This window comes from Cyprinus carpio, chromosome A20, assembly GCF_018340385.1.
Source record: "Cyprinus carpio isolate SPL01 chromosome A20, ASM1834038v1, whole genome shotgun sequence".
NCBI lineage: Eukaryota > Metazoa > Chordata > Actinopteri > Cypriniformes > Cyprinidae > Cyprinus > Cyprinus carpio.
In genome coordinates this window covers 24,653,193-24,681,135 of record NC_056591.1, presented here as the reverse complement: position 1 = coordinate 24,681,135, position 27,943 = coordinate 24,653,193, and the positions used below count along the sequence as shown (strand labels likewise).

Sequence of the window (27,943 nt, the reverse complement as noted above, 5' to 3'; positions counted from 1 at the left end):
TGTTTCTGAACGCATTACATTTGTTTGGGTCTTAAAAGCACTTGCAAACATATGGAGCACTTCTGCAGACTTGAAAGAAACAAATCAATAGCTTTTGGTGGTATCCCTTTACTGCCTGATCAACTGACCTTTTAAACCAGAAGTTTGACTTCGTCCACATTCTCTGTGCATATAGTATATCAAAGGCAGCACAAACCTCAGCAGCATCATTCCTGAACCATCCTAAGATGTTCCACTAGCATTATAAATGAGTGTTTCTTCAAGAAAGAGCACTGAGTTGATTTTTTTTTATTATTACAGATTATTTTAATAAAATATTTATTTTCTGCTTGTTACAATAAAGGTCACATTAAATATTTCTGGAAAACTTTTAACTATGTTTTTTTCATTTATTTTTGCTGTTTATTGTTATTCATATTATTTTTATTATTTTCTAAATACCTTTTTATGTAAAGATTTTATTGTTTTATATTGTTTTTTGTTTGGAAAATAATGTGGTTTTTTAACCTTAAACCGCATAAATGCATTTCATTACACCAAATACACAAAATAATGTTATTTTTAGCAGCATCATATGACCCCTTTAAGAATGAAAGTCTGAGACAAACTGGGTCTGTAAATCAATAAAAACCATTCATATTTACAGTATATATATACACAACTTCTCAGAAGTTTGAGGTTGGTAGAAGGTTTAAAGAAGACTTTTATGCTCACCCCAGGCTGCATTTATTTAATATAAAATATAGTAAAAACAGTAATATTTTTAAATATTTGTATGTTTATTTGTTTAAATTAATAAAAATAAAAATTGTATTTTAATATATTTTGAAATGTAATTTATTCCTGCAATTCAAAGCTGAATTTTCTGTATCATTACTCCAGTCTTCAGTGTCACATGATCATTCATAAACAAAAATAAAATTCTAAAACACTAATAAACAAAAACATAATATTATTATTATTATCAATGTTGAAAACAGCTGTGCTACTTCATATTTTTGTAAAATCTGTAATTCTTTTTTTTTTCCAAGATTCTTTGATTAATAGAAAGTTCAAAAGAACAGCATTTATGTAAAATGTAAATATTTAGCAACATTATAAATGCCTTTACTGTGACTTCTGATCAATTTAATGTTTCTTCGTTGAATAAAAATATGAATTTCTTTTCACTGACCCCAATTTGTTGAATTTTAGTGTACATTTTTTGTACAAATTATGACCGGAGAGCTTAAGATAGAAGAAGAAAGAAAAGAAAAATCAAGGTAAATATTACCTGTGAACAGAATACATTTTATTGTGTGACTTTCCAAATCAATCTAATTTTGGGATATTATTTAAAAAGATGATTTATGATGCATAAAAATCTATGAAATGAGCTTTAGCAAGACAAGTCTATTTTAATCCATAAACTTAGTTCTATACTCACACTAGTTTCATTTGTCCACTGTCATTTTAAGAGGGTTTGTTGTCTAAAAGTTCACAGGTTAAAAAGTAAAGAAACACACATACTTTCTCGGCCTAAATCTTTCCTCATCTCCAGCCAGACCTTTCCTCACTCTGGTGGTCACATCGGGCGCCTACATGTCATCTGAACCTCCTCTATGTTTGGTATTGATCAGAATAATCAATGCTGGATGAGATTGTTTGACATTTCAATGCAATTGTTCTCTGACCTTTATACAAATGAAAGAATACATCATACAGCTTGTACATGACTCCATCTGATGGACGTTGGGATCTTATGAGTTACGCACCTAAGAAAGACACGCAGACTTTGCAGAAGGTGTTGAACTGAAACTTGTTGGCGGCCTCCAGCAGGGTTTTGGCGTTGGCCGAGTGGATGACCAGCGAGCCGGTGTAGACGAACTCCAGCAGCAGCTCCAGCACATCTGCACCGATGTTAGTCATCTTCAGCTCCAGCTTCTCTCCACTGCCCGTCTCTCTCGACGACCTGACCACATGCACACAAACAGACACAAACACACAGACACAGAGCTCATGACCACCTGATGTTTCAAGTACATCCAAAATCCATTACAGGATAGTTCTATGAAACGGCTGCCTTTTCCATTACATCATAACATATTTAAAAGCAAATAAAATGCATTGTGCCATCTCAAGGAAAATTTATAATTTTTTATTTATTTGGGGTTAACATATGACATATAAAATGGACCTCTTTTAATGAACAAAACAAAAACATAAACTGATGCGGAGAAGAGGAGAATTTAACTCGAGTTACAATATGACTTACATTTAAAAATGTTTTAAATTAAAATTTTTATACAAAATTATTAATTAGTAATTCATTAATTAGTAATAATTATTTTGTTTATATTTATATTTAAAAAATACACTCTATATGAAAATGAGCAATTATAAATATATATTGTTAATATTATGATATATATATATATATATATATATAAGGTCATATATTAATTATTTTTAATTCTAAAAATGCATAAGTCTATCTTAACTAATATTTAATTTATTTTGCCTTTGAATAATTGTTTTTACAATTTTACAGCTGACTTTTACTGTTTTCTATTTGTCAATATTAATACAGTATTTGGTAGGGGTGTAACGGTACAAAAACATGACGGTTCGCTACATACCTCGGTTTTGATGGTTAGGTACAACTTGGGGAAAAAACTAAACATAAAATTGCTTTTTTTTTTTATTAAACAGCTGTTTTTTAATTAAACATTGCTCTTTTTTAAAATAAATTAAATTACAATAAAAATTTTCTTAGGGATAAAAGTCTACCGCAGCTTATGCTCTGATCCAGGGCTAGGCAACTTCGGCCCTCATAACAGATTTATTTAAACATACATTAAATAATTAAGACATCACTAACAGGTAAGTAAAACATAATGAGTATAAAGTCTAATATTTTGCGAAATGCTCTTCTCTAGACTTCATTTACAGCACACTAACAAGCTGTGGACACTGATGAAATGCTACAAGACATTTTGTTTACAAGCTGTTTTATTGATGTCTTTCTGTGGTTGAAACACTGATTTAGTGGTTACATTAGGAATGAGATGTTCTTTCATGTTTATTTCATGTTTAAACTAGTAGTAAAGAGGAAGAGATGATCACGCTGCCGCTTGAAATGAGGCGTTTATACAGCGATCTGTAGCCACGTCAAAGAGCACCAAAACGACATTTATTTTTTTGAATTTCCTGAAAAAAAGGACATAATTTGAAAGATGAGACTTTGATTCTTATCAAATGTTACAATAAATAAATTTGGAAGTTTCCAATGAAGTTTCACTCCTTCACCAAAACAAAAAACAACACTTTAACATTCCAAACGAACACAAAAACCAAACACCCAACGTTAAACCCCACACCAATAGTAAGTGCTAATTAATACAGTTTGTACTGATTTTTCTTGGGACTGTAAAGGATCTTGGCCAAAATATGTTGTAGTTTGAAGGTTAAATAAATAAATTATGACACATAAATAAATAAATAAATTTGTTTAAAGAAGGGGAAATATGATGCTAAAAGTAACTTTTTATGTTTTTAAGCCTTTTACACAAATAAAAAAAAAAAAAATGTAGAAATACACTCAGAAATCGGTAGCAAATTTCACAAACAATTACAAACAAATGGAAAAGTTTTTTTGTAAAACATAGTCAATCTTTGTGTTACAACTTGTAGTAATATACCATTCAAAAAAAAAATATATATATGGCAAAATGGCATTCATGACACAGAGAGGGATTAAAAAAAACATAAAAAAAATTAAATAAAGATATATTTTATTAATTATCTATCATAAAAAATATCTCATATAAAAAACAAGCACTAACTATTCATCAATCATTTCTCTTTTTTCTATTTCTTTTTTTGCACACAAAAGGCATACGTTCTGTAGAAGGACCCTATAGGATAAGTATAAAGCACAGATACAATACATTTTGTTCCTTGCATCTGAAATGAAACTCAATCTGAAACAAAGGGTGAGCGTGGCATGCTTTGAGGATGGGCACAGGTGGCACACAAATGCACAGAGAGAATGACGGGGGAAGAAAGACATGGAAGGAGAGGAGGACTGACACCACAATCTGCCTGTCCACATGGAGCGATCGCACAGTAAACCGGCCGAGATAGAAGCGTTTCATTATATAATTAGATCCGTACAGCACCCCGAGCACATTTACAGCACACCAGCTCTCAATATCTGCATACCTGCCTGCTCATGTCTTTCACATGCAGTCGCCTTGATCACTTCAAATGTAATAATTCCCCAGGGAGGATGGCAAATGTGAATAATAAGCAGTGTCAGTGGTTTTATGCTCTGAAAGGAACGATAATTCCCTGAAGGTCAAGGGCAGGAGGAGTGAAATTAATAGCCAGCCGTTGATTGTGTTTTAGTGTCGGCTGAAGATAGCACTGATGTGTACAGTCACCAGATAACTGCCAAGCTACCAGACGGAAAGCCAATATACATGGAAAGGCCATTAGGTGAAAATGAGATGATTCTAGATATTTTTCTCAGCCCGGCAACAACGAGCATTCAATACTGTGATAATCCACCTGCCGGTTTTCTATGAAACGGTCATTTCGGACGAATATTTTCCTGCTAATTTATTGACTTAAGCACTGGGCATTCAATCTAGCTCTACAAATTTGCTTTAAAAGCAATAGCGAGCTGTCTAAGTTTTATGCAACTCTGAAATCACGTTCCCACGGTTCCCTGTGAGTGAAAACTGTCTGTAAAGTGATACAATGCTTAACAACATCAAGTGTCTAAATGCTACAGCATTCAAAACAAGCAGACGGGAATGCCAGTGTGTTCGAAATCAAAATATTTCATCACATTTTCACCTTCTTACATGACTATTGAAAACATTTTCTGAATAAACTGCCATTTTTAGTCTGCAACTGGATGCAGTGCATTTTAAATCACAGCATCTGAATAAAACTGCATATACTTAGTACTAATGACTAAAAATTTGTCATTAATCGCTTAACCCCCATGTAGTTCCAAACCCGTAAAAGCTCCATTCATCTTCGGAATACAATTTAAGATATTTTGGATGAAAACCGGGAGGCCTGTAGACTGCCACGTAAATAACAGTGCCAAGGTCCATAAAAGGTATGAAAGTCGTCATCAGAATACTCATCTGCCATCTGATGTGCAATCTGGGTTATATGAAGTGACGGGAACATTTTTTGTAAGCGAAGAAAACAAAAATAACGACTTTATTCAACAGTTCCTTTGTCAACAGTCTCCTCTGTGTCTCTCCATATCACCTTATGCTCTTCTGTATCATCCGTGCCAACAGGACGCGCTGTTTCTATGTGTATTTAGCTTTGATGTGAAAGAAAACAGCGCATCCTTGTGGCACGGATGATACAGAAGAGCATACACTGCATACGGAGATGTGGAGAGACACAGAGGAGACTGTTGACAAAGGAATTGTTGAATAAATCGTTTTTTTTTTTTGTTCTCTTAAAAATGAATATTTGGTCATCATTTACATTGTTCCAGACAGGAATTGACAAAATAAAGTCTAAGTCTCTGTTATCCATACAAAGAAAGAGGAAAGTGATTCATACTATCAAGCTCCAAAAAAAGTCCAAAAAGCACCATAAAAGTATTATAAAAATAGCCCAAGTCATACACTATATGTAGAGCCTTGTAAAGCCATACAATAGCTTTGTGTGATGAACACAACAAAACTAGCTAGCGGAGCTCTCCAAAGTCATTTGTGTTTGTGTTTAAACAACTCCAAATACAAAATGCATTTTAATCTGTTAAAAAAAAAAAAAAAAAGATTTCAGTTTGTTTCTCTCAGAAAACTAATGCCATGGCTTTAAAAGACTAGGAATTTAGTGCACACAGTCAAATGGAGCAGTTTCACAGAGCCTGGCAGTTTAAATCATCCACTTTCCCTGCTACGAAAAAACAACTTTCCTTGTTGAAAACAAGCTTGGAGTTTCTGCCGAAGATCTCCTTTTGTGTTTCCCGACAGAAAGAAAATAACACAGAGACATGGGGGAGAAAATGATGTTTGCCTGAGAGGATCCCATCGTCTTGCACTATAGGCTACTTTTTAATACAATACTTTTTGGCAACAATGACTTTGACACCACACAAAACCTGTTGGAAGTTGAGCTGAATGACTAAAGGAAATGGGGCGGGAGGAGCTATAGACACACTGACGGACAGGGTGAAGGGCGGAGGATGGTTAGAGTGAAGAAGAGAGAGTCAGAGAGAGAAGTAAAAGTGAGGCAAGGGGACGTTAGTTCTGCCACAGGAAGCCAGCAGCCATTCTTCTGGATCATGACTGGATCTTTGAGCGTGACCCCCCACCAAACCTAAACAAAGTCCCCTGTGGCCCTGTGCATGAACATAGGAGTGCGTAGGGTGTCATTAGTCTCCACTGATTGAGTACTTGAGGGGGGAGAAGGACAACTCAAGAGGACAATGTGCAATTACACCCCTGGAACTACAGCTGAAAAGATTAAGAAACGCCACTCCCTCCTGAAAAGCAAAATAAAAAAAATAAAAAAGCCAGAGTTTGTTATTTTTGTCCTCTCTAATTGCCTTGGCGGAAGGTTTTAAGATAATAGAATGGGATGTAGTCCTGGGTTAAGTTATGGAGGTGATAGAGAAGAGAAGGGGTGGGGGGGGGGTAAGAACGGAAAAAAGACAGAGGAAGAAATAAAACAAAAGCATGTTCATCAACCAGGTCAATTAGTGCAATCTGAATCGGCTGGAGTAGCAATTTGCTTTGTCTGAGCACTTTTATTATGGAAATCACTCTGGCTTTGGAGAGAGGTGCATATTTATGGAGCTGCTGATTGCAAGCGTTGTTTTTCAGCAAGATGGAGAGAGTGAGAGACAGGAGACTGCAAGCGAGGCCCAGAGAGAAAGAGAAAGACAGACAGCATGTCCGTGAGAGATAGAGCAGAGAAAGTGTTTACAAAAATGAGCATCTATTATTTTTCTCACTAAAAGTGCCATTTATTCAGCATTAGCAGCCAACATGAGGATGAGGATGATGGGAGATGGCCACATGGTGCATGTGTGTGCAAACAGAGATTATAAATTAGCTGGGGAGGTCAAAAAAAAAAAAAAAAAACTGCTGGCCACTGTTGACTCTAACACATTCAAACACACACATAGAAAAAAAAAAATTAATAAAAAATATCTGGAGCTCATTTTCTCTGTCCGTTGCCAGTGAAGCATGATTAAACATGAAAATAAAAAATCTTCTTGACTGACCATAATTATCCTCGTTCATGTATGTTTCCAGACAGAAAGGGCTACAGCATCACATTGGCATCCGAAGTATAGGAGAGTGGGGTAAGATGTGTCGCTCACTTAATAAAGCAGACTGTGCATCACTGTTGTCACTTCTATTGCATGTCAAAATAAATATTCTATAAGCCAGGTAAAATATATTTTCTAATAATTAATAATTAAATATATTATTCAATAAAAAATACTAAATAAAAAAATATTATATATATAGAAAATGTAAATAAATATGATTTATTATATAATTTGTATATTAAATTGTGTTTATATATGTGAAACATTTTTTTAAAGATTTTAAAATCACATTTGATTATAAGAAAAACTGATTTTAAAAATAAAATTTTCCTCTGCTGTGTGTTACAGATCATTTCAGCTGACAGAAAACATCCTGCAATATAATTAGGAGTATTAGTTATACCTCATTTCTTCCCATTTCTGCTTGACTAGAGGACAACTTAAGTAAAATATGACACAGCTTACCCCTTTCTCACCCTTTTTCGGCGCAAAACAAATACAAAGTCAATAAGAAAAATCTACAGATATGACCAAAAAAGCACGATGGGAAAAGGGAAAAACAAAAAAAGCCCTTTTTTTAGAGGTTTGGAGCGAAAATTGTGCTGCCGAATCATTACAGCATGAAATATGAATGAAGGAGCACACTGTGGAACTTCATTACTGTATATAAACTTCAACCCTCCGTGCAAAAACACCCAGAAAGTGACTTTCCTCTAGTGCAGGAGGTAATTGTGCCTTCATAGAAGTTGACTGTCACATCCCATAGGATTAATGATCTCCCACTGTTTTCCGAATGAAACCTTGCTAGTTCCTCGCACTTATAATGCCACATCTACTGTAAAACAAACGTGCGGTCTTATATAAATAAATTAATCAGAGCATGGTCGCGTCAAAGCTACTTTAAGCTAGCCAAGTTTCACATTACGCACATACGCTGACAATCTGCCGCAGTTGCACTACCCATAAATTAAAGTGGCACCAAGCATACTTATTGAAAATCCAGAGGGGAAAATGGAATTACTGAGGGCAATCCGTCTCTGCGCTCCATGCGGCAGAAGCTAAAGGGGAGGGTAATGGCTTTTTTTTTCCGTGGCCGAGGGGAAGCGTGTGTGCACATTTAGGAGGTGCATTATATCCTTCAGGTGGCATGTTCTCTCCCGCGCCCCTCAGATGAGCTTAATGACCGAGCGTAAAAATAGCATGTGGCTCAGATTTTCAGCGAAGAAAAGGAAACATTGTTCAAAGCCGTAAATAAGGGCATGGAGAACTGATGCGATATGATGATGACTAGACGCTTACATCAAATTGTGTAGATATGATTTAGAAATATTCCCACCAAAATCATGCAAACATAATATCAACTGACACTAGAATTTGAATTCAAAACGAATTGGCCACACCCTACAGGATGGTGAACTGGTCTGACAGGAAGTGGAATTTACTATCTGTTTTTTTTTTTAATGATTTTTTAAAAGTCAATAAAACATTGTGTACGTTAACAAGAAAATGCTGTTTAGAGTGTGTCTTTTATCTCCTTCACTTGTTTTAATGAGCAGCTGAAAGTAGTAAAGCGTAGATATTTCAAAATAAGAATCCTGGTGTATTTCACGCTTGTTTATAATTAAAAGCCCCACATTATTATTATTATTATTATTATTGGTATCTATCTATCTATCTATCTATCTATCTATCTATCTATCTATCTATCTATCTATCCATCCTATGTCTTGATAACCTCTGCTTTCCTCGTTAAAAATTAATTGACATTTTTTTTCGGATTTTCAATTTATTTAATTTGTTTTAACTTTATACATTGCAATATAAAATTTAGGGTCATGGGTCATGAAACGGACATAGCCTGGGCTTTGTTATGTAAGCCTTTGGACATTTACATGCAATGATAACATAGAAGCATGTCCGAAAACGTTTATATTTTCAAAGTCTAATGAACTTCGGCCTGTAAATTCATAATAGAGAGTCTAACAGTCATAGATTAAACTCTTGATTCAATAAAAACAATAGAAACCTCAAAGCTACTATGTAGTGTACATGTAGAAATTTGGGGAAATTGTATATGTTCACATTTTTCAACCTCTCCCCTCCACCAATCCAAACAATAACCACCCCACATTTTCAGTCTTTTCGCTTAGAAATATGTCATATTATGCATTCAAATTGGGTTGTGAATGTCGTGTCATGTTGACCTTAAGGAAATGGGCTTTAAACTCGACAGACTCATGCTCAGGTGAGGGTGACCCAGATCCTGGAGACGTACTGAGATCACAAATACTGCTCTTTCACTACTTTGCCCTTGAGCGAGGCACTTAACCCAAGGCTGCTTCAGGGAAACTGTTCTTGCTATTAGCACGGTGGGGATGAAATGCATCTGTGAAATGGAAAAAACACTGATAAACACTGAGTATTCATGTATGTACGTTACAGATACAATGAGATTTTCAGTGCAGGTGCCCATAAATTGAGCTGCAACAAAAAGCAGCATGTGCTTTGGTAAAGCAATGAAATCCTCTATGAATTTTAGCGCTGGAGAGGCTAATCTATGGACATGGCCTGCCAAAACATGTCTCCTTCAGTATGATATCACCAAACAATCATGCAAGGTCCTCTGTCAAACGCAAGGTCAGTGGCAGTTGGACCTCAAAAGGGGATGCTTGTGTGCATGCGTCTACACAAGTGTGATGTTTACGAGGACAATCGTGTCTTTCATCTAGAGTCCTTATAAGCTTTCTGATGAGTTGGCTGCTCAGGTTTTCTGTAAGGCGACTGGCTTCTATCCAGAGTACCTGCGAGAGTTTCTGCATTCAGTTGAATAGAAGGAGACAGGCGACTTTGAGACAGAAAGTGCAGGGACGACAAGTCCTGCCCACTGGACTGAGTCTATGAATTGTGAATGTGAAAAAGCAGCAACTATGCCAAGAAGAACGAAGGGCACCTGAGGACAGTCACTCACAGCTCAGACTAGCTAATGTCTGCTGAGCGTCAGCAGCGAGACTAACAAGCTTCAAAATAGTGAAGCTAACTAACTACACTATTTGATAGTGTGACAGTAGTGACAATTTTTACAAAAAGTTCAGCTTTTGTAGTAACAAGCTATATTTTGGTTGTATTTATGCTACACTGTTTTATCAAATAACCGAAAAAGCTAATCAAATGTGGTCTGAGAGATTTTGGCCATCTTTATTTCCAATAGACATTTCATTGTCCATCTTTATTTTTTAAATGTTTATAAAAAATTTATTTAATAAAAATACAGAAAAACAGTAATTTTATGAAATACTATTACAATATAAAATAATTTTTGTATTCAAGTTTTGTAATTGAATGTAGTTTAAAATGTAATTATTTCCAGCTAAAAAAATATTAATTATTATCATCATTACTACAATCATCAGTGTCACATAATCCTTCAGAAATCATTCTAATATGCTGATTTGCTGCTTAAGAAAACATTTATTATTATTATTATTATTATTATTATTATTATCAATTAATGCTTTTTGTATCCATGTTGTTTAAAAAAAAAAAAACATGCTTTACTGGGGAAAAAAAAATGTGGATAGCTATTTGTTCTAGTAATGTGTCTATATAATTTGTAATTTGTCATATATATATATATATATATATATATATATATATATATATATATATATATATATATATATATATATATATATATACATACATTATTTATATATATATATATATATATATATATATTATATATATATATATATATATATATATTATATATATATATATATATAATAAAACATTAAAATATTGATGAATAAGATGTCTTGCACTGCAAAGAATTTTTAAAAAGCTGTCTGTTGCAGTGACTATGTTCACTAGTTTTTTAACAAAAACATGACCCCTCCAATAATCTAAGATTCTAAAATAATTGTCAAAAAGTCAAAATTTTGCAAGCTCTTTAAATAAAGAGTATCTTGTTCTTTATACCTTCACCAACACTGATGAGGAAGATTCAAAAATACACACTAAACAATGACAATGAGATGATGGATGTGCTGAAACTGTGCACGCACGCACACACACACACTATAAATCTATTTATAATATTTACCAAAAATATCTTAATAAAAATGACAAAAAGTGATCTGGCAATGGGTGTAGAGGAGTGTAATTTGGAGAACGGCGGCAGCTCGTGGAGAGTAAATACAGTAAATGGCTCTGACCTGTGAAGGTAACGTCTCATTGTTTGCGACTCTGAATGCGGCTCCTACAATTAAATGCATCCACCGTGAATGTTTAACATATGAATGGGAAACTTTTATGCCCTATGAAGACCATACGCTTGCTGATAAATTGGCTGACAAAGCTCATTCCATAGTCAAAATGACAGATACCACAGTGCTTTCGGAGCACACTTTCCAAAATGCACAACATGGTATTTTGGGGGGATGATTTGAATGTCTATTGTGATTTCTTTTTTAAGATCACTCAATCATGGAACACATTCTCTGCTTTTAAAAATGGAAATTAATGTTAATGTGTTCTAAAATGGGGGGAAGAAAAGCTAAAATAAAAAAAAAGAAGAAGGAAAGGGTTGACCTTTTTCCCAATTTTAGATACATTCATTTGAGTGAAACAGTGAATGGCTGCTGGCCCTGTGATAGAAACCAAAGTCTTCCTACAAACCTGCAAGAGAGAAACAGAGGGATGACACAAATAAAAAAAAAAAAAAATGACACAAATGCGCCCTACGAAAAGAACAGATTGGATCAACGGCTGGTGGGAAGGGAGGAAGGCAAACCTTTTCACCAGGTCCTTGAAATACAAGCTGCAGGAAGCTAGAACATTTTGGTGGACTTCAAACTCTTTGCCTTCAACTATAATTTTCAGGTCTGTAAACTCTTTCTCTCTGCGCTGCTGGTTGAACTCCTTCAACATCTCTGTAGAACAAAGAAGAAACAGACAATGCCAAACACATGTTTAGAATTCAGCTTTTTTTTTTTTTTGGAACAGATGCAACAACAAAAGCAGACAGTGGAAAATATCACCAGAGTGACATAGATCAAAATCGGCATTGAATAAAAATGCAACACTTTATGGACACATTAGAAGCAAAATAAACAATGCACATTAGACATCAAGCAGAAATGATTCAGATTAGAAGATGCAAACACACAATGGCATATTTCACAGTTTTAGAAAGAACAAAAATACCTTTGTTTCAAATATACAGTGCTCGGTGAAAGCCAAACTGACTGACCTATATGGGCAGGTATCAGTGTGCACAATACTGGCAAAAATTCAAAATACATTTCCTGCCAAAAGTATTGATTTATTATCATAGTCCTTGGGCTATGGTGGCTTTTTAACAATACTTTATAGGAGAATTGTAGGTCTGTATTTTAGGACAAAAAACAGAGCGAGCAGAATTATGATTAATGTGTGTCAAAAACCTAACTGGATTATTCTTTGAATTTTATAATAAATAACATGTTCTATTCAACAACCTGGATGCATGACTTTCCAAAAGAAAATGCTCTCCGCTTTCAGAATGCTAAGAAAGGAAAACAAATGTAATGTTTAAAACATGAACAGTATTTCGTTCCAAATAAATGCAGTTTATATTCTTTGACAAACACTGGTGTTTAAGCTCTAAGACAATAAAATCATCATAATACGGGCCAAACATCTTGTAAACACAGAACGGTTCAAAGAGAGAGACAATTGCAAAAGCAGACACATTGCAAAATACTTTCAATTTACAAATAGTTTCATCAATACATTGAATTCCTTAAGAAAAACAAAAATATCTGTGTTCTCTGATCTTCATTATCAAAAACAAGAAAACAAAAGAAAAGCTTGTTTGAAGTCACGCAGGGGGAAAACATTGCATTGATGAAAGAAAAAGGATATATATACATATATATATATATATATATATATATATATATATATATATATATATATATATATATATTAAAGAGATTGAAATTAAATAAAGTGTAAAATGTTTATACAGATCTTGTAAAAAAAAAAAAAGTGCAAAACATATTAACAGTATATAAATATTTGCAAGTATAATCATATTTTAGTATTAAATGAATATTCCTGCAGGTCTCGTTGCCTATTTGACATGTTTACCAGAATCATGGGAATATTCATGCACAATCAAGTCCGAACGCAGAGAAAACAAGCAGCTGATGTAGATGTGGACGCATATGTAAATAGACAGATAAGTCCAAGGAGACCAGCAACTAAAACGAGCCCCGTTTAATGAGGATCTATAAAGTGATTCTGACAACCGGTCCTCGCACAGCAACTTTAACAGAGAGCCTGCGTAAGGTCAACAGCATCAGACAGCAGCGTCTAACGGTCGCCATCTTGTCTCTTTATTCATCACGCTCTCTCTAAACCAGCCGCAGCTCAACCCCTTTCTGTTTCACAACATATTTTTCAGCTGCTAATTATAATCCAAAAATATTACCCGTTTTGACACACTGTATTGACACTGTGTTATTGTGGCTAAATATTCCGAACAGATTCACCATCGGCTAATTCACGCCACTACCTCAGCACTGTGATTTCAGTGCAGAGTGATTATTTCTGCAGCCTAATGGTCCAAATCTGTGATATTTTTATGAATAACAGCTCATACTGAGTGAATGTGTCTCTTGGTTGATTTTACAGCCTATACAAGCGGTTTATTTGATCTAGTAAAGCGAGATTTTAGTCAAAGTGCATCATGTAGTCATTGTTTAGGAACAAAGGCTGGTGTAGATGTTCTGTAAATATAGAAAATTACCTCAATTTTCATTCTAACGTATCTGATATAGACCATAAAGACAGCAAGCATCAATTTAAACTGTTTAAAGCATTTTAAGTAAACAAAGCCATGTTCTACAGTGTATGGACATAATATAATTCATATTTGTTTGACTGCTTATCTGAATTACTCATAAAATCACGGGACAACTGAGAAGATCCAACAGCAGGGGGAACCCAATCAAATTATTAGAAACAATGTGTTATTTCAGAAATCAATTTGATCTGCAGCGCAAAAGCAAATGGAACAGCACTGTAAACACATCAGCGAAATGAACAGCTACATTAATGCAGCGCGCACACAAACCCACACACACACATGCCCGCAGAACAATAATGAGAGCCTTGAGCCACAGCGGCCACTTCAGCAATACTAAACCAAACACAATGACGCCCAGGGCTGTCTAAAATTACACTGAAATTACAAAGAAAGCAGCTGATTTGATACTTCAACACTAGAGGCCTGGTTGTTCTCTGTTCAGAATGAATCAATAAATAAAGAAATAAATAGAAAAAAGAAAGAAACTAGAAAGCAATTAAAAGCCCACATTATATTACAGTGTGAATTATAGTTGACATGCAAAACATTTCATAATATAAAGCAATTCTGAACAATTTGCAAATTTCTCTGGATTTTACTGACAATTGAAGCAATTGTCTAAAAAGAACTAAATGCATAAATACACAAATGTAAAGGCAAATGGTTATTTATATATATATATATATATATATACAAATATATATATATATATATATATATATATATATATATATATATATATACATATATATATATATATATATATATATATATATATATATATATATATATATATAATATACACATACAAAATTATATTTTTCCTAAAATGTAATGAACAAAATAACTCAAAAAAAAAAAAAAAAAAAAAAAACACTGATGTGCTGTCAAACACACAAAAAGGAGATTTTTAGTAAGATATAACTATTATAATTTTTTTATAAAACAGTTGTTTATGGATGATGTTCTTGTTTCAGAATTAATTGATGGACAAATAAAAACAAGGCTAAATGGAATTTTAATAGCTAAAAAGCTATTAAAAACCCATAGTACATATGATTTATATATGACATGCAAAATCATAATATAAAGCCATTTCAAATGTTTTGCAAATTTCTCTGTATTTTTCTGACCATTTAGGCAATTAACAACGTTAAAACATAATGCACACCTGCACAAATGTAACAATTTACATTTTGAATTTTTAAAACACACACACACACACACTATTTATTTTTTCCAAAATGTAATTAATATCAAAAGTAATTAGCTGGATTTTATGTGCATTCAAATATACACAAAGCGATTTTTAGTAAGGTATAAACATAAAAGTATTATGAAATGTTTTAAACAACAGCAAAAACCAGTGCTAAACTAGCACAAAACCTTCCTCTGCTAATTAGCGATGATAAACCTGACAGCACTTCTCTATTTCGAACTAAAAAAAGTCTCTGAATAATGTAACTGAACGTGCTCCACATTATACAGGTTAGTGTGTATATATGGGAATTGCGATCGAATCGCGGCGTAGCAAGGCTTTGTGAATCATCGTCAAACAGCATGGCTTTCATCTCCAGTGCTGCACACGACACCCAATTCATGAACAAACGACAGCGAAAGAGATAGACAGGAGGAACTATAGATGTCAGTAAACAATGGTTCACCCACAAGGTTGCTGGACGCAGCAGAAAAGCTGATGGAAAAACTAATTATGCGGTGCAGTCCAGGGTCAAGGCTCACCGAGGAACAGCGATCATTAGCACGGGCCACGAAACATCACATGGCAGGTGAGCCCCTCTGCCGAACCTGAGAGGGACACGGAGGTAGTGGAGATGATTATATGTGATTTGATGGTTTGAACACATACTGGAAATTACAGAGCGTGTTGTGCATGTAATAGGAAAATAATTGGCTGTCTCGCGGAAAATGGTGCAACAGTAACCTACTTTCTTTGTTAATGCTATTGCTAAACTAAAGCTAAAATCTCAGTCCAGCCCACAACTGGATGTTTCTTTAGGTGTGTGTCTACTTTAGCATGTGGCGGTCATGTGGAGGGAGGAGGAAACTAATATAGCATGAAAAACATCCTGAGAGACTACATTAATATGTCTCATAAACGTATAGGGTTCATGGTCAGACATGTCTCACTCGCTGGTCATTAGCCGTGCTGGTCTCACCTCTCACCTGATTGGCCTCTCAGTGGACTTAAACAGCCAATCAGCAGGTTTCAGTCCATTAACCACAAATAAACAGAGAAAGTCCAATAATCCAATAATTCACTGTGGAGAAAAACACAGCCTCTGAGCCATCCATTCATTGGGATGTCTGTCTGCTCACTGCTTAGACAAATATACTACAATTGTTTTGAAATAAAATATCAAACTAAAACAGATGATGATGATGATAACAAAAATAGATTATTATATCACTGCTAAATAAAAATCCTATTGAATACATTGAATGGTAGTGTATCACAGTTTCCACACACACACACACACACACACACACACACACACACACACACACACACACACACACACACAAAATAAAAATAAAAACAAAAATAAAAATAAATAAATAATTAAATATTTATATGTATTTATTTATTCTAATATGCTGATTTGGTGCTCAATTATCAATTATTGCTGGTGCTAAATTATTAATTATATTTGTTATTATCAATGTTGAAAACAGCTTTTACTGCTTACATTTTTTTGTTTTTGTTTTGTTTTTGTGGAAAATTAACAAAGATCAAAAGATCAGCATTTATTTTAAATTAAAATCTTTTGAAACATTATAAATGTTTTTTTATGTCTCTTTTGTTTAGTTTGCATCACTGCTGAATAAATGCATTTATAAAATAATAATAATAATAATAATAATAATAATAATAATAATAATAATAATAATAAACTAAATCTTTAATGGTAATTTAATGGTTTTCAACATAATAAAGTTTTCTGAGCACCAAATCAACATCATTTATTAGTAAATGTATGCCTCTTCCAAATGTAAAACCACATTTAATTTCAAAATGTTTTTTATTAATATCTTCAGTAGTCTTGATGATTATGAAGTGTGCAAAGATTTAAGTTTGCAGTTTATTTATACAAAAAAGTCACAATATGAATAAAAAGTGTATATATATATATATATATATATATATATATATATATATATATATATATATATATATATATATATATATATATATATATATATATATATATAGATATAGATATAGATATAGATATATCATTGACTTTGTCTGTGATTAATTTTTAGAAATGTAGAAACCACAGAATATTTTGTATTAAAAGAAGAGATCCTCAAAATCTTTCTTTTCAGGCTTTAAGAGTCCAGCATGTGAGAGATGACTAATTAAAAGTCGGGCGAGACGGGCGAGAGAGCTTCCTGTACACACAACAGCTTTCACTGACACAAAGACTCTCCAGACGCTTTCTGAATGGCTGCCTTCAGCGCATCGCAAACACAGAGCCGGCTTCAATTCAATTGAACTGTACTAAACTGAAACATGCTCACGATGAATGGACAACATGAAAGGAGTAATATAATGGCCATTTAAGTGCACTGGAAAGATGGACATGAAAAGGCCCCAGAACAACCTTATGATGAGCTTTTCAGCTGCATTATTGAGCTATTCTAAGGTTCACTGGTCAGCTCATCTTTTCCAAAATGGCAGCTGCTAAGCATGCGGATTGACTCGTTACATCAGTACACTGGAACAATCCAAGTGTCCCCACAGGGGTGTGTAAGGAGGATAAAAATGACGTGAGCGCAATAGGTAAACATTTATTCCTGGTATCCATAGTGTAACAGGGCATGTCAGAGCCATTTCACTGGCAGCTACTGAGGGAATGAATAAAAAAAATGACATCCAATCAGAAGCCAGTAAAGTGTGTCACCATTACAAATAATACAAAAAAGAAAAAAAAAACATTTGGGGAAGAGTCCATTTGCAACTGCATGGAAGGGGAGGATGATTTATGAAGCACTGCAAAACAATCCTACCGAAACGAAGCCTGGAGAAAATATCTGTCATTATTCTCGAACACAACATCAGTAAGATTTTAACGTAATGCAATATATAAAGATTGTAATGTTGTAATTAATTTGCTATTTTATGAAGCATATATTGTATACCAAGTAAATGATCAGTGACTGCACAAAGCTTAGCATTATCTTAACAAAATAAAATCAAGTTAATGCTCTACATTAACATTTTAAATTGAAAGCCCTGGGTTTAACTTACTCAGTGTAAAATTTCATTAGAAAAACACACACACACACACAAAAAAACATGTTAATGCTCTACATTAGTTAATTTAAGTAGTTCTAACTTACCATATTTAAAATTCACTTACAAAAAACAATACAAAATAAAGTAAAATAAATTAAAATTAAATTAAAAGACTTGTGTGTATACATCTTTTCAGGTCACAGATACATTTGAACATTTCTTTTTGCTTGATCTTCTTCTTTTTGCTTTGAATAGCAGCAGATTCATGCAGCTCAGTGGACTACTCTTGTTTCTTTCCAGTTGACTATCCAGGGACATGTTACCAGCGATACTGAGGCAGTGAATCTGTGCTGTATGCCTCACTGGACAAATGATCCTTGGCCTCATCATATACAGGAGGAGATGCCTGTCAGGAGTCTTTGCTCTCGTCTCCAAAACCCAGAGTCCAAGACTAGCACAGTGTCACTTCATGCTGCATTACTGACACACACACACACACACACACACACACACACACACACACACACACACACACACACACACACAGATGGCCTTACAAAAACAAATCTCCTGCGAGCTAACAGAACTGAGGTGGCAAAGGCCAGCAATAAAATCCATCAAGGTTACTGTGGCAGCAGCAGGGTTGTCAGTTCGAGTTCAAAGATCACGATCTGATATACAGTCTGACTCCCAGAGTTGTAATGTGAAATATATTCCCTGACTGCTCAGAATAATGACAAACTCCTTCTAAAGCTACAACCTCCATAAATACAGCCATGGGCATAATAAATAAATATACTTTGTATATAAAATAAATGAACCAGGACTCCAGGCTGAACTCTAACCACATTTTATTAAGTTTGGTCTTTACAGATAAATAGAAGCACTCAATATACTATAGTCAAATATTATCTAATCAACCGATATTAAAACAAGAGGAATGTCTGACATTGGAAAATTACTGAAACCACAAACGCAGGAGGCCTGATGGGTAATTTAAAGTGCTTCTGCAATCTCGTTTGAATTCATCTCGTTTAAATGGGGTTATTTCCATCTGTCACAGTTGATCTTGTTTTCCTGCCGGATTAAACTTTATAGATTGTGACAAAACACAGTTAGCGATGACTGTACTACACAGCGGCACGGCTGGAAAAGTCTCTGGTTGATAACAGCATGGGCATGTGTTACTCACTGTGAGCATATGACACATACAAACACAGAGAATACTCTCAAAATACTCACACCTTCATCTTCACTTCATGTTGGTGACACTGGTTAACTTTTGTGATAACATATGTGACCCTGGACCACAAAACCAGTCTTAAGTCGCTGGGGCATAATTGTAGCAATAGCCAAAAATACATTGTATGGGTCAAAATTATAGATTTTTCTTTTATGCCAAAAATCATTAGGATATTAAGTAAAGATCATGCTCCAAGAAGATATTTAAAAAATCCTACCGTAAATATATCAAAACTTAATTTTTGATTAGTAGTAAATAAATGCATTGCTAAGAACTTCATTTTTCAACAACTTTAAAAGGCCATTTTTTATCAATATTTTAGATTTGTTTTTTGCATTAGAATCAGATTCCAGATTTTCAAATAGTTGAAAATATCCTAACAAACCATACATCAATGGAAAGCTTATTTATTCAGCTTTCAGATGATGTATAAATCTCAATTTAGAAAAATTGACACTTAAGACCAATCCATTTCGTCAATCACAAAAATCATCCTCTTCAATGACAGACTCCACTAGAAGGTTGATCAAGGCCACGATCAGATCTTTACTCCAGGACAGGGGATAAATATTTCAGCGTAGATGAAGCATAGTTTGAAGAAGTTTCATATTTCAAGTTTTCGAAAATATGAAGTCCCCTACTATAAAAATCCCACTGAAACATACATAGACTTTTACACAAGCAAAACACATGCACTTTAGAATGTGTCAAAAATAGTTAAATAATGTAAATGAATGGAAAACGAATGGATTGGCCCGCTGATGTGAAAATGTGTGACACGAGAGCTCCAAATAAAACATCTTAAAGTGTGCATATATTTCTCATTAGTCCTCTTGGCCCTCTTTTGGTTGAGTACCCTGTAAATTAAAAATAAATTCGTTTACAAGGCAACGTTATGTTCCAATACAGATTCATCTAGGTTGAGGGAGAGGCCATTCGTGATGAAAATTCATAATTGACAAGCAAAGCATGGACACACACACACTCGAATACACACAAGTGCATTTATCTGACTAATTCAGGAACTCATTAACTGAATTAATCGCAGCAATTAGCTCATGGAATAAGCAATTACTTTCAGCACATGGCCACAACTTAGCGATGTACAAATACACACACAGACGCAGATCCATTTAAAGTGTTCAATTATATTTGATAGGCAAGTCTTTAGGTTCAGTGTTGAATATGTTTGCATCTCAGTTCAGAACAAAGCAGCAGGAGTATGCTAATTTTCTCTTGATCCTTTTTCCTTCCCCTGTAATAAAAAAAAAAAAAATAAAAAAATTAAAAAAAAAAACAATATACTATATCTATTGTATATATATAGCTATATATAATATATATCTAAATATATATATATATATATATATATATTATATATATATCTAATATATATATATATATATATATATCCACCAACACATTATGCTTTGAAAGAAACAGCTGGTGTACTTGTCACATTATGCCAGAAAGGAAGTTAAAAAAATCAACCTACTTTCACCCAAGAGTTAATTCAAAATTTAACAGATAATTGAACTCAAATTTTTTAGAATGTTTTTTAATCCAGAGCATTTAATTCAGTTAATAAGCAATCCAGATTTTTGGATATTGCACGATGATTCTACAAAATAACTGAATGCTTCAAATTCAAATGCATACATTTAAATTGACTCTGTTTTGAACGACAGTTTGATCTAAAGTGTGAATTAACTGAAAAAAATACAGCAATTTTATTTCAAGTGGGTCAAACTAGTTTTCTACAGTATATGCTGTTATAAATGTGTTTATCTAAATAATTTTCACACTCAAAATGTTAATTTAGAGCAGTTAACAGCAATTCTGAGTTTATAACAGAATTGCAATATAAAAAGGCAACATTTTATTTATTTATAATCCCATAACAGAAACAAGCCTCCATACAATAAAGACTTTTACATTTTTACAACATATATATTCAAGCATTTTTTAGAACTAAAAACAATTAAAAATGTTTAATAGATACATGTAATTATTGTCTTTTAATAAAAAAAAGCTTGAACCTTCACTCAGCAGTTTCAGCAGGTGGCACAGATATCATGATCTTTATTCACGCCAGTGCTTAGTTTCAACTCCATTAAATCTCCGAGAATAAATCTGTGTTGGTATTGTGCTGTGAAATCATTTACTGGGGACCCCTGGGTCTGCCCAAAACAAAACCTGCTTTGGAGATCACTGCAACCGGTTATCAATGAAACCATGGCGCTTCTAATTACTTCTAATCTTGCTCTCACAATTGTATCTAATTGCTTTGATACAAAAGAGCTTCTGAAATAAAATTTTCTTATAATTTTCAATTTTTGAATATGATATTAGATTAGCATGCTACAGTCTGCTTTCATTTTGTTCGGATGGAGGAAAATCAAAGACATCTGTATAAACTATGACCTTTTCAAAACCCTCGGGCTCACCACATAATATTACAAATATACTGAATATATATCCACTGCAATGTATTCCATAAGTCATACTCAGATATTGAAATTGTGTGTGTATGTATGAGAGCATACAACAAAAAGCATCAGATAACAAAGTATTGGCAATATTAGCAGTGAACAGAGTTTGAGATGATATCTGAGAACAAAATCTTAAGATTATGTCTTTTAATTAATGATATCTGCTAATAGTAATCGACAAGTTCCAGTCATTTTGACCTGGACAAGATTTTCTTTTCCTTGAAAGTGCTAGTTAATATTACTGAATCGGACTAAAACTTACTGACTTTACTTGCATAAGATTTACAACTTCGTAAAAAAAGAAAAATTATAATCTTTGTACTTTTTAGGGATTTTTCCAATCAAAAATAACTAGCCTACAAAAAATTGCTTATACATTTCATTATGCTATATTATTGACAAATACTGGATTCAATCTTTTTATCCACTTGTTTTCTTTCACTTAGCACAGGTTTTGTTTCTTTGATTGATCTGAGCGTATAAACCTCAGTTTTTGAGTGAACATTATCAAAATTACCCACCTTTTCATTAAAAAAAAAAAAAAAAAAAAAGTTCAATGAGGACTACAATCAATCAGTTCCAAAAAGAAATACAACACCCAAACAAATAAAAAAAAAATAAGTCAACAAAAAATCAAAACAAGAATTTTGCAATAATATAGCACAATGAGAATTTTGCAAGCTGCTGTGAACACCAAATTAAACAAATGCTTTTCAGCACGGCACAAGAATCCTTACATGACTCAACACACTTGATCTGAATGAAGCAAATGTAAACCATTTTTGCCTTAAAATCTAGAGAATTCATCTAAATCCGTCACACCGTCATGTCCATTTACTACATGAGTTATTTTAGCATGCATTAGCCAGTAAGAATTTCGGAATCTGCACATCATTGCCTTCCATTTCATGTACCGTTACACATCATAGAGCTCACTTCTACAAACATAGTGCTGACTCCAGCTTTTGCATCATAAAATATGTCAACGCAAGCATATTTCACACCTATGATTTGCCTTATTTCAACAGATGCATTCAAATTGAGCAATGATAATACTAGGAAAACGCTTTCTGTCCACGTTTCTGAGAAACGTCGCGCTTTAGCTGCTCGGGTCTTTGCATGGAGAGTCATTTCCAGGCACAATCTCTATAGCTGCTGAAACTTTGATTTAACCCCAGGGAGTTTGCTTTGCACAGTTCCAGGAGAAGCCACAACAAAAATAGTTATTATCTGAACGTGTTCGCTGTAGCCACACTACTAATGAACCACCAGTGATGGCAATTATGGATTATCTTTGTAAAGCACAAGGGGATCAATTTATTTCTACCATACCCCCGTAAAAAAACCACATCATTTTTAGACAAAAACAAAAACAAAAAACATTATACTCACTAAAAACGTATATTTAAAAAAAAAAAAGTTTTATTTATTTCCACCAATATGTATTTTAGCACGTCTAAAGTCCATGCTGTTCGTTTTACAAACACAACATGAATGATTATGGAAGATTTCCACTGAACTGCATCTATCATGCAAAGCTTTTCTAAACTATGGAATGATAGATTGAAGTCTATATGCATGTTTAAGTTCTTTGTTTATAAGTGAGCGTGTGCGATTCATACTTGCATTATTCTGCCATTCGCTTACCTTTGTTTCTCGATCCCTAATTACATGCATTCTCATTAGTGGAGAAATGCACGCGTCATTGGCGCCATTCCTCATTAGTGGGATGCTAAATGCACACGCGTTCATTGGCGCGCTGTGTGCCCAGCATCTGCTTGCAGCGATAAAAAATCATACTATAACATATACCCAGTATAACACATACCCATATAATACCCATAATGTAGGACTCATGAGCCCATCGCATGTGCATTAACACACTAGTTTATATTTAAAAAATGGAAATCATAGAAGTTAGGTTCTTACACAATGCCATCAATGTAAATTGAACATAGAAATTAATTTAAAATAATTTCGCTGTGATTTGAGCAGATGCTTTTCGTCATAAAAAAATTGTTAAAGCAATATTTGCTTTGAAAATACAATGTTTTGTTTATTTTTTAAATCAAATGTTTCAAACAAAAAATATATATTTTTAATTTATCCTTGTGTCCTCAGTTTAACTTTCCATATTGTTAGCTTTTTGTAAAATTCCTTTAATTAACAAAAGCAACAGCCCATTACAACACCCTTAAGATAAGAAAACCCTTAATTACAATTTAATCTTTTTATTTATATATACTTACAATAAAGTTTGTTCACCTAACAATGATAAAGAAGTTAACTTGTATGATTTCCATCTTCAGGAAGTGACAGTGTCCAGCAGGAAAACAACAAAAACATCAAATTCAAATTTGAATTCAAATTCAAGTGTTTGATTAATTTGATTAACTCTGTTTTCAGGCATTAGGGTTTGTGTCACTCCATTGTGTTTAAAACATGTTAAAAATGTATTCAGCTTCATGCCGTTCTGAACCTGAATGCATTTCTTTCTTCTATTAAAGAGGATATTTTCAAAGATGTTTCAAATGGCTTTTTCCATACAATGAGAGTCAGTGGGGTCCAAAACAATATTGGGCCCTACTAACCAAACAAAACAAAAACTGTGTCAAAGGTTAGAAACAACATGAGGGTGAGTAAAGACAGGATTTTCTTTTTCTTTTTTTTTTTAGATGTTAGAAGTTAGTGCAGCACTCAAGGACGTGACAATAATGACACTATCTGCTCAAACCAACGTGAAATGATTAAAGATCGACTCCTATAGCATGGTATGTTCACCTAACAGTCAAACAAACTGACATATGGTTTGCATCTGCAGGATGTGACAATTTTTGGCAGGAAAACAACAAAAATATCAAAAATATAAATGTTTAAATTTATAGGATTTACGTCACTCCATTATGTTTGACAGGAGCTTTTTGAGATTTCAGAAATATGAAAGCTTATTCTCATAATTCTGATTTAGTTCTTGTTTATTGCAAGATATAAATTCAGATTGGCGAGACATAAAAGCAGAATAAAAAAAAAAAAAAAAAAAAAAAATAAACTCAGAATTGCAGGATAAAAAAGGTTAAAATTGTGAGATATAATCTCTCAGTTCTGAGAAGAAGAGTCAGAATAATCAGAAAAAAAGTCACCTGGTATAATGTTACATTTTATATTTTTTTAATGTCAGAAGTGTGAGATATATGCTCAGAATTGTGAAAAAGTCTGAATTCTGTTTATATTGCAATTCCGAGAATTACTCTAAACAAAGTCTAAACTGTAAGACGTCGAACCACAGTTGCTAAGAAATAAGTCCGAACGATGAAATCTTAACATTATGTAAATAAATTCTGCAGCACATTTTTGCATTTTCAATATTTTTAAATTCACAGAGCTCAAAAGGTTCTGCATAACAGCAAAGACCGAGCCCTTATCCATACACACACACACACATCTCACCTCTGCCAAATAAGTCTCTAGCATTACAACTCCCTGACAAAACACTTCCTGCTCACCTTACACTTCCGATAAAACTGATTAGGACACAAACAGTCTATGTGTGTTGGGAGACAGAGCCAGAATCCCTTGAAATGATTGTGATTCAAAGCATGAGGCTGTCCTGAATTACTTCTTCTGTATAATGAGAGGTGCAGCCCATCCTCCATCTACACACTGTACTTCCTCCAAGACTTCCTGCTGAGAAGGGGGCGGGTTCACCCCGCTGGCTTCCGTCTGCACCCTGATGTGAGCGTTCCCACAGGAAGGAGAGGACTGATTTGATTGGTTACCAAAAACGTCCCTCCGGTGAATATGCAAACGAGGCACCTCTGATTGCAAGCCGTTTGAATGTCACTTTGTCTGATTAAAAAAATAAATAAATAAAAAATGTCTCCGGGTGAGAATGAAAGGAACTAGTTTGGCATCAATTTTCTCTGACCTCGATTCTCACACTTCTGATAATGAGAGCATGAGGGCTGGACACACAGCGGTACTCAAGTGTGAACTTTTTAAAAAAACGTCTGATGCAATGGAGAGCTGGAGTTGGTTTGGAGAAGCCATTTTCATTCCCAAATGTCACAAGAAAACCTTGAGTCTTGTTTTCCAGAGGCTAATCTCATCTTCCCTGACAAGTCCCCTGTCAGACTTCTAATCGGCAAAGCACCCTGCTTAAAACAGCTCTCATGACAGTCTTCAAAAATACACAGAGCAAGAAAATATGTATATACAGTACACATACATATATACTATCTTTACAAAAGAATTATAGAGACACGATTTTTTTGTCATCATAATTATAACTTGATAATTATAAGACTGTTTTGTAAATAAATAAATAAAAAGTATGCATATTCACAATACTGGTCAAAAGTTTGGAAAAATTAAGATTTTTTAACGTTTTTCAAAGAAGTCTCTTATGTTCACCAAGGCTGCAATATTTGATAAAATACAGTAAAAACAGTAATTTTGTGAAATATTATTAAAATTTAAAATAACTTTTTTCTATTTTTATATAATGTAAAATGTAATTTATTCCTGCAAAGCTGGATTTTAGGCATCATTACCCCAGTCTTCAGTGTCACATGATCCTTCAGAAATCATTCTAATATATATATAAATTACTGCTTTATAATACACATCATAACACATTTACATACATGATATTGTAATAATTATATTGTAATAATTGTAACCAGAGTTAAAATTAATTTAAAGGGGTCATATGATGCTTTTTTAAAGATCATTATTTTGTGTATTTTGTATAACAGAATATGTTGATATGCTTTAATGTTCAAAAAACACAGTATTTTTCAAATACAATGAGATGCAAAGTGAGAAAGAAAGAGCCTGGAAAGAAAGCTAATCTGAGAGGAGTTGGTGACAGTTTGTGGACATGACGAGAGCATCCAAAAACTGAGAGAGCGGCTGCAGTTTCCCGGTCGCGGTTCGGTGTCTCGGAGCGAACCTGTCAGGCGACGCGGTGCATTATCTTGAAAGGCGAGTGATTAATGAAGGCAGAGCAGAGTTTGGGTAAGGAGGAGGTGGTCGGTGAATGATCAGTCTTAATGAGCTCTCCTGCCGACTGCATATTAACTTCAGGGGACGTAATGTATGTCTCACAGAGGGTTGCTCCCTTCTTAAGAACCATAATAAGAAGAGACTGCATCTCGCAGGCTCACACCAACCTCCACTTCAGCTCCAAATACATCTCAATGGATGATGGCAAAATAATTATCTAGCGTTGACTCCTTGCACCTCCGCGGTGGTAGATGCTCACACGGGGCGACGTGCTCGCATTTACACCTGCTTTCAGAAATTATGATAACTAGCAGCCAGATTATCTGAGGATCTAGCGTGGGCTCATCTTTGTTTTTTATTCTAGCAAGTACAATATAGAACATGGATGAGTCCACACACTATCCTCACATAATCCACTTTATGTACTCCTGTTTGGGATAGCAAATGGACTAGTTTCATCAAAAGAAATTACTCAGTCCAGGCACAATATTAACAATGATTACTGCTAAAATAAGTACAGAAAAATGTATGTACATTATTTTGGGTGAAGCTTTCTAGTAGGCATTTTACATTTCGGTCATCATTTATTCCCCTTCATGTTTTTCTAAACCTGTTCAACTGACTTTTGTTCAGCTAGTCAAGTACCAAACCAACACTAACTAGTTCTAGCAAGGATAAGTGGCCTTTTTCTAAGGTCTCTTCTGCTGCATTTATTTGATCGAAAATAGAATGAATATTTATTTTTTTAATTTGTTTAGTTTTCTATGTGAATATATTATAAAATGTAATT

General features: G+C 33.9%; 1 protein-coding gene across 6 annotated transcripts in view; it reads right to left on the bottom strand.

Moving 5' to 3' along the window:
- The window catches only part of LOC109045049 (kelch-like protein 29), a 227,602-nt gene that overhangs the window by 65,087 nt on the left and 134,572 nt on the right, over window positions 1-27,943 (bottom strand). For 3 of the 6 annotated variants that reach the window (XM_042778221.1, XM_042778223.1, XM_042778222.1), the window contains 2 exons: window positions 12,093-12,231; window positions 1,755-1,951 (listed from right to left, as the gene is read on the bottom strand). In XM_042778221.1, coding sequence (XP_042634155.1) covers window positions 1,755-1,951; window positions 12,093-12,231 — 336 coding nt within the window. The remainder of the gene's footprint in view (window positions 1-1,754; window positions 1,952-12,092; window positions 12,232-27,943) is intronic. The other 3 variants (XM_042778227.1, XM_042778224.1, XM_042778226.1) reach the window with 1 other exon arrangement.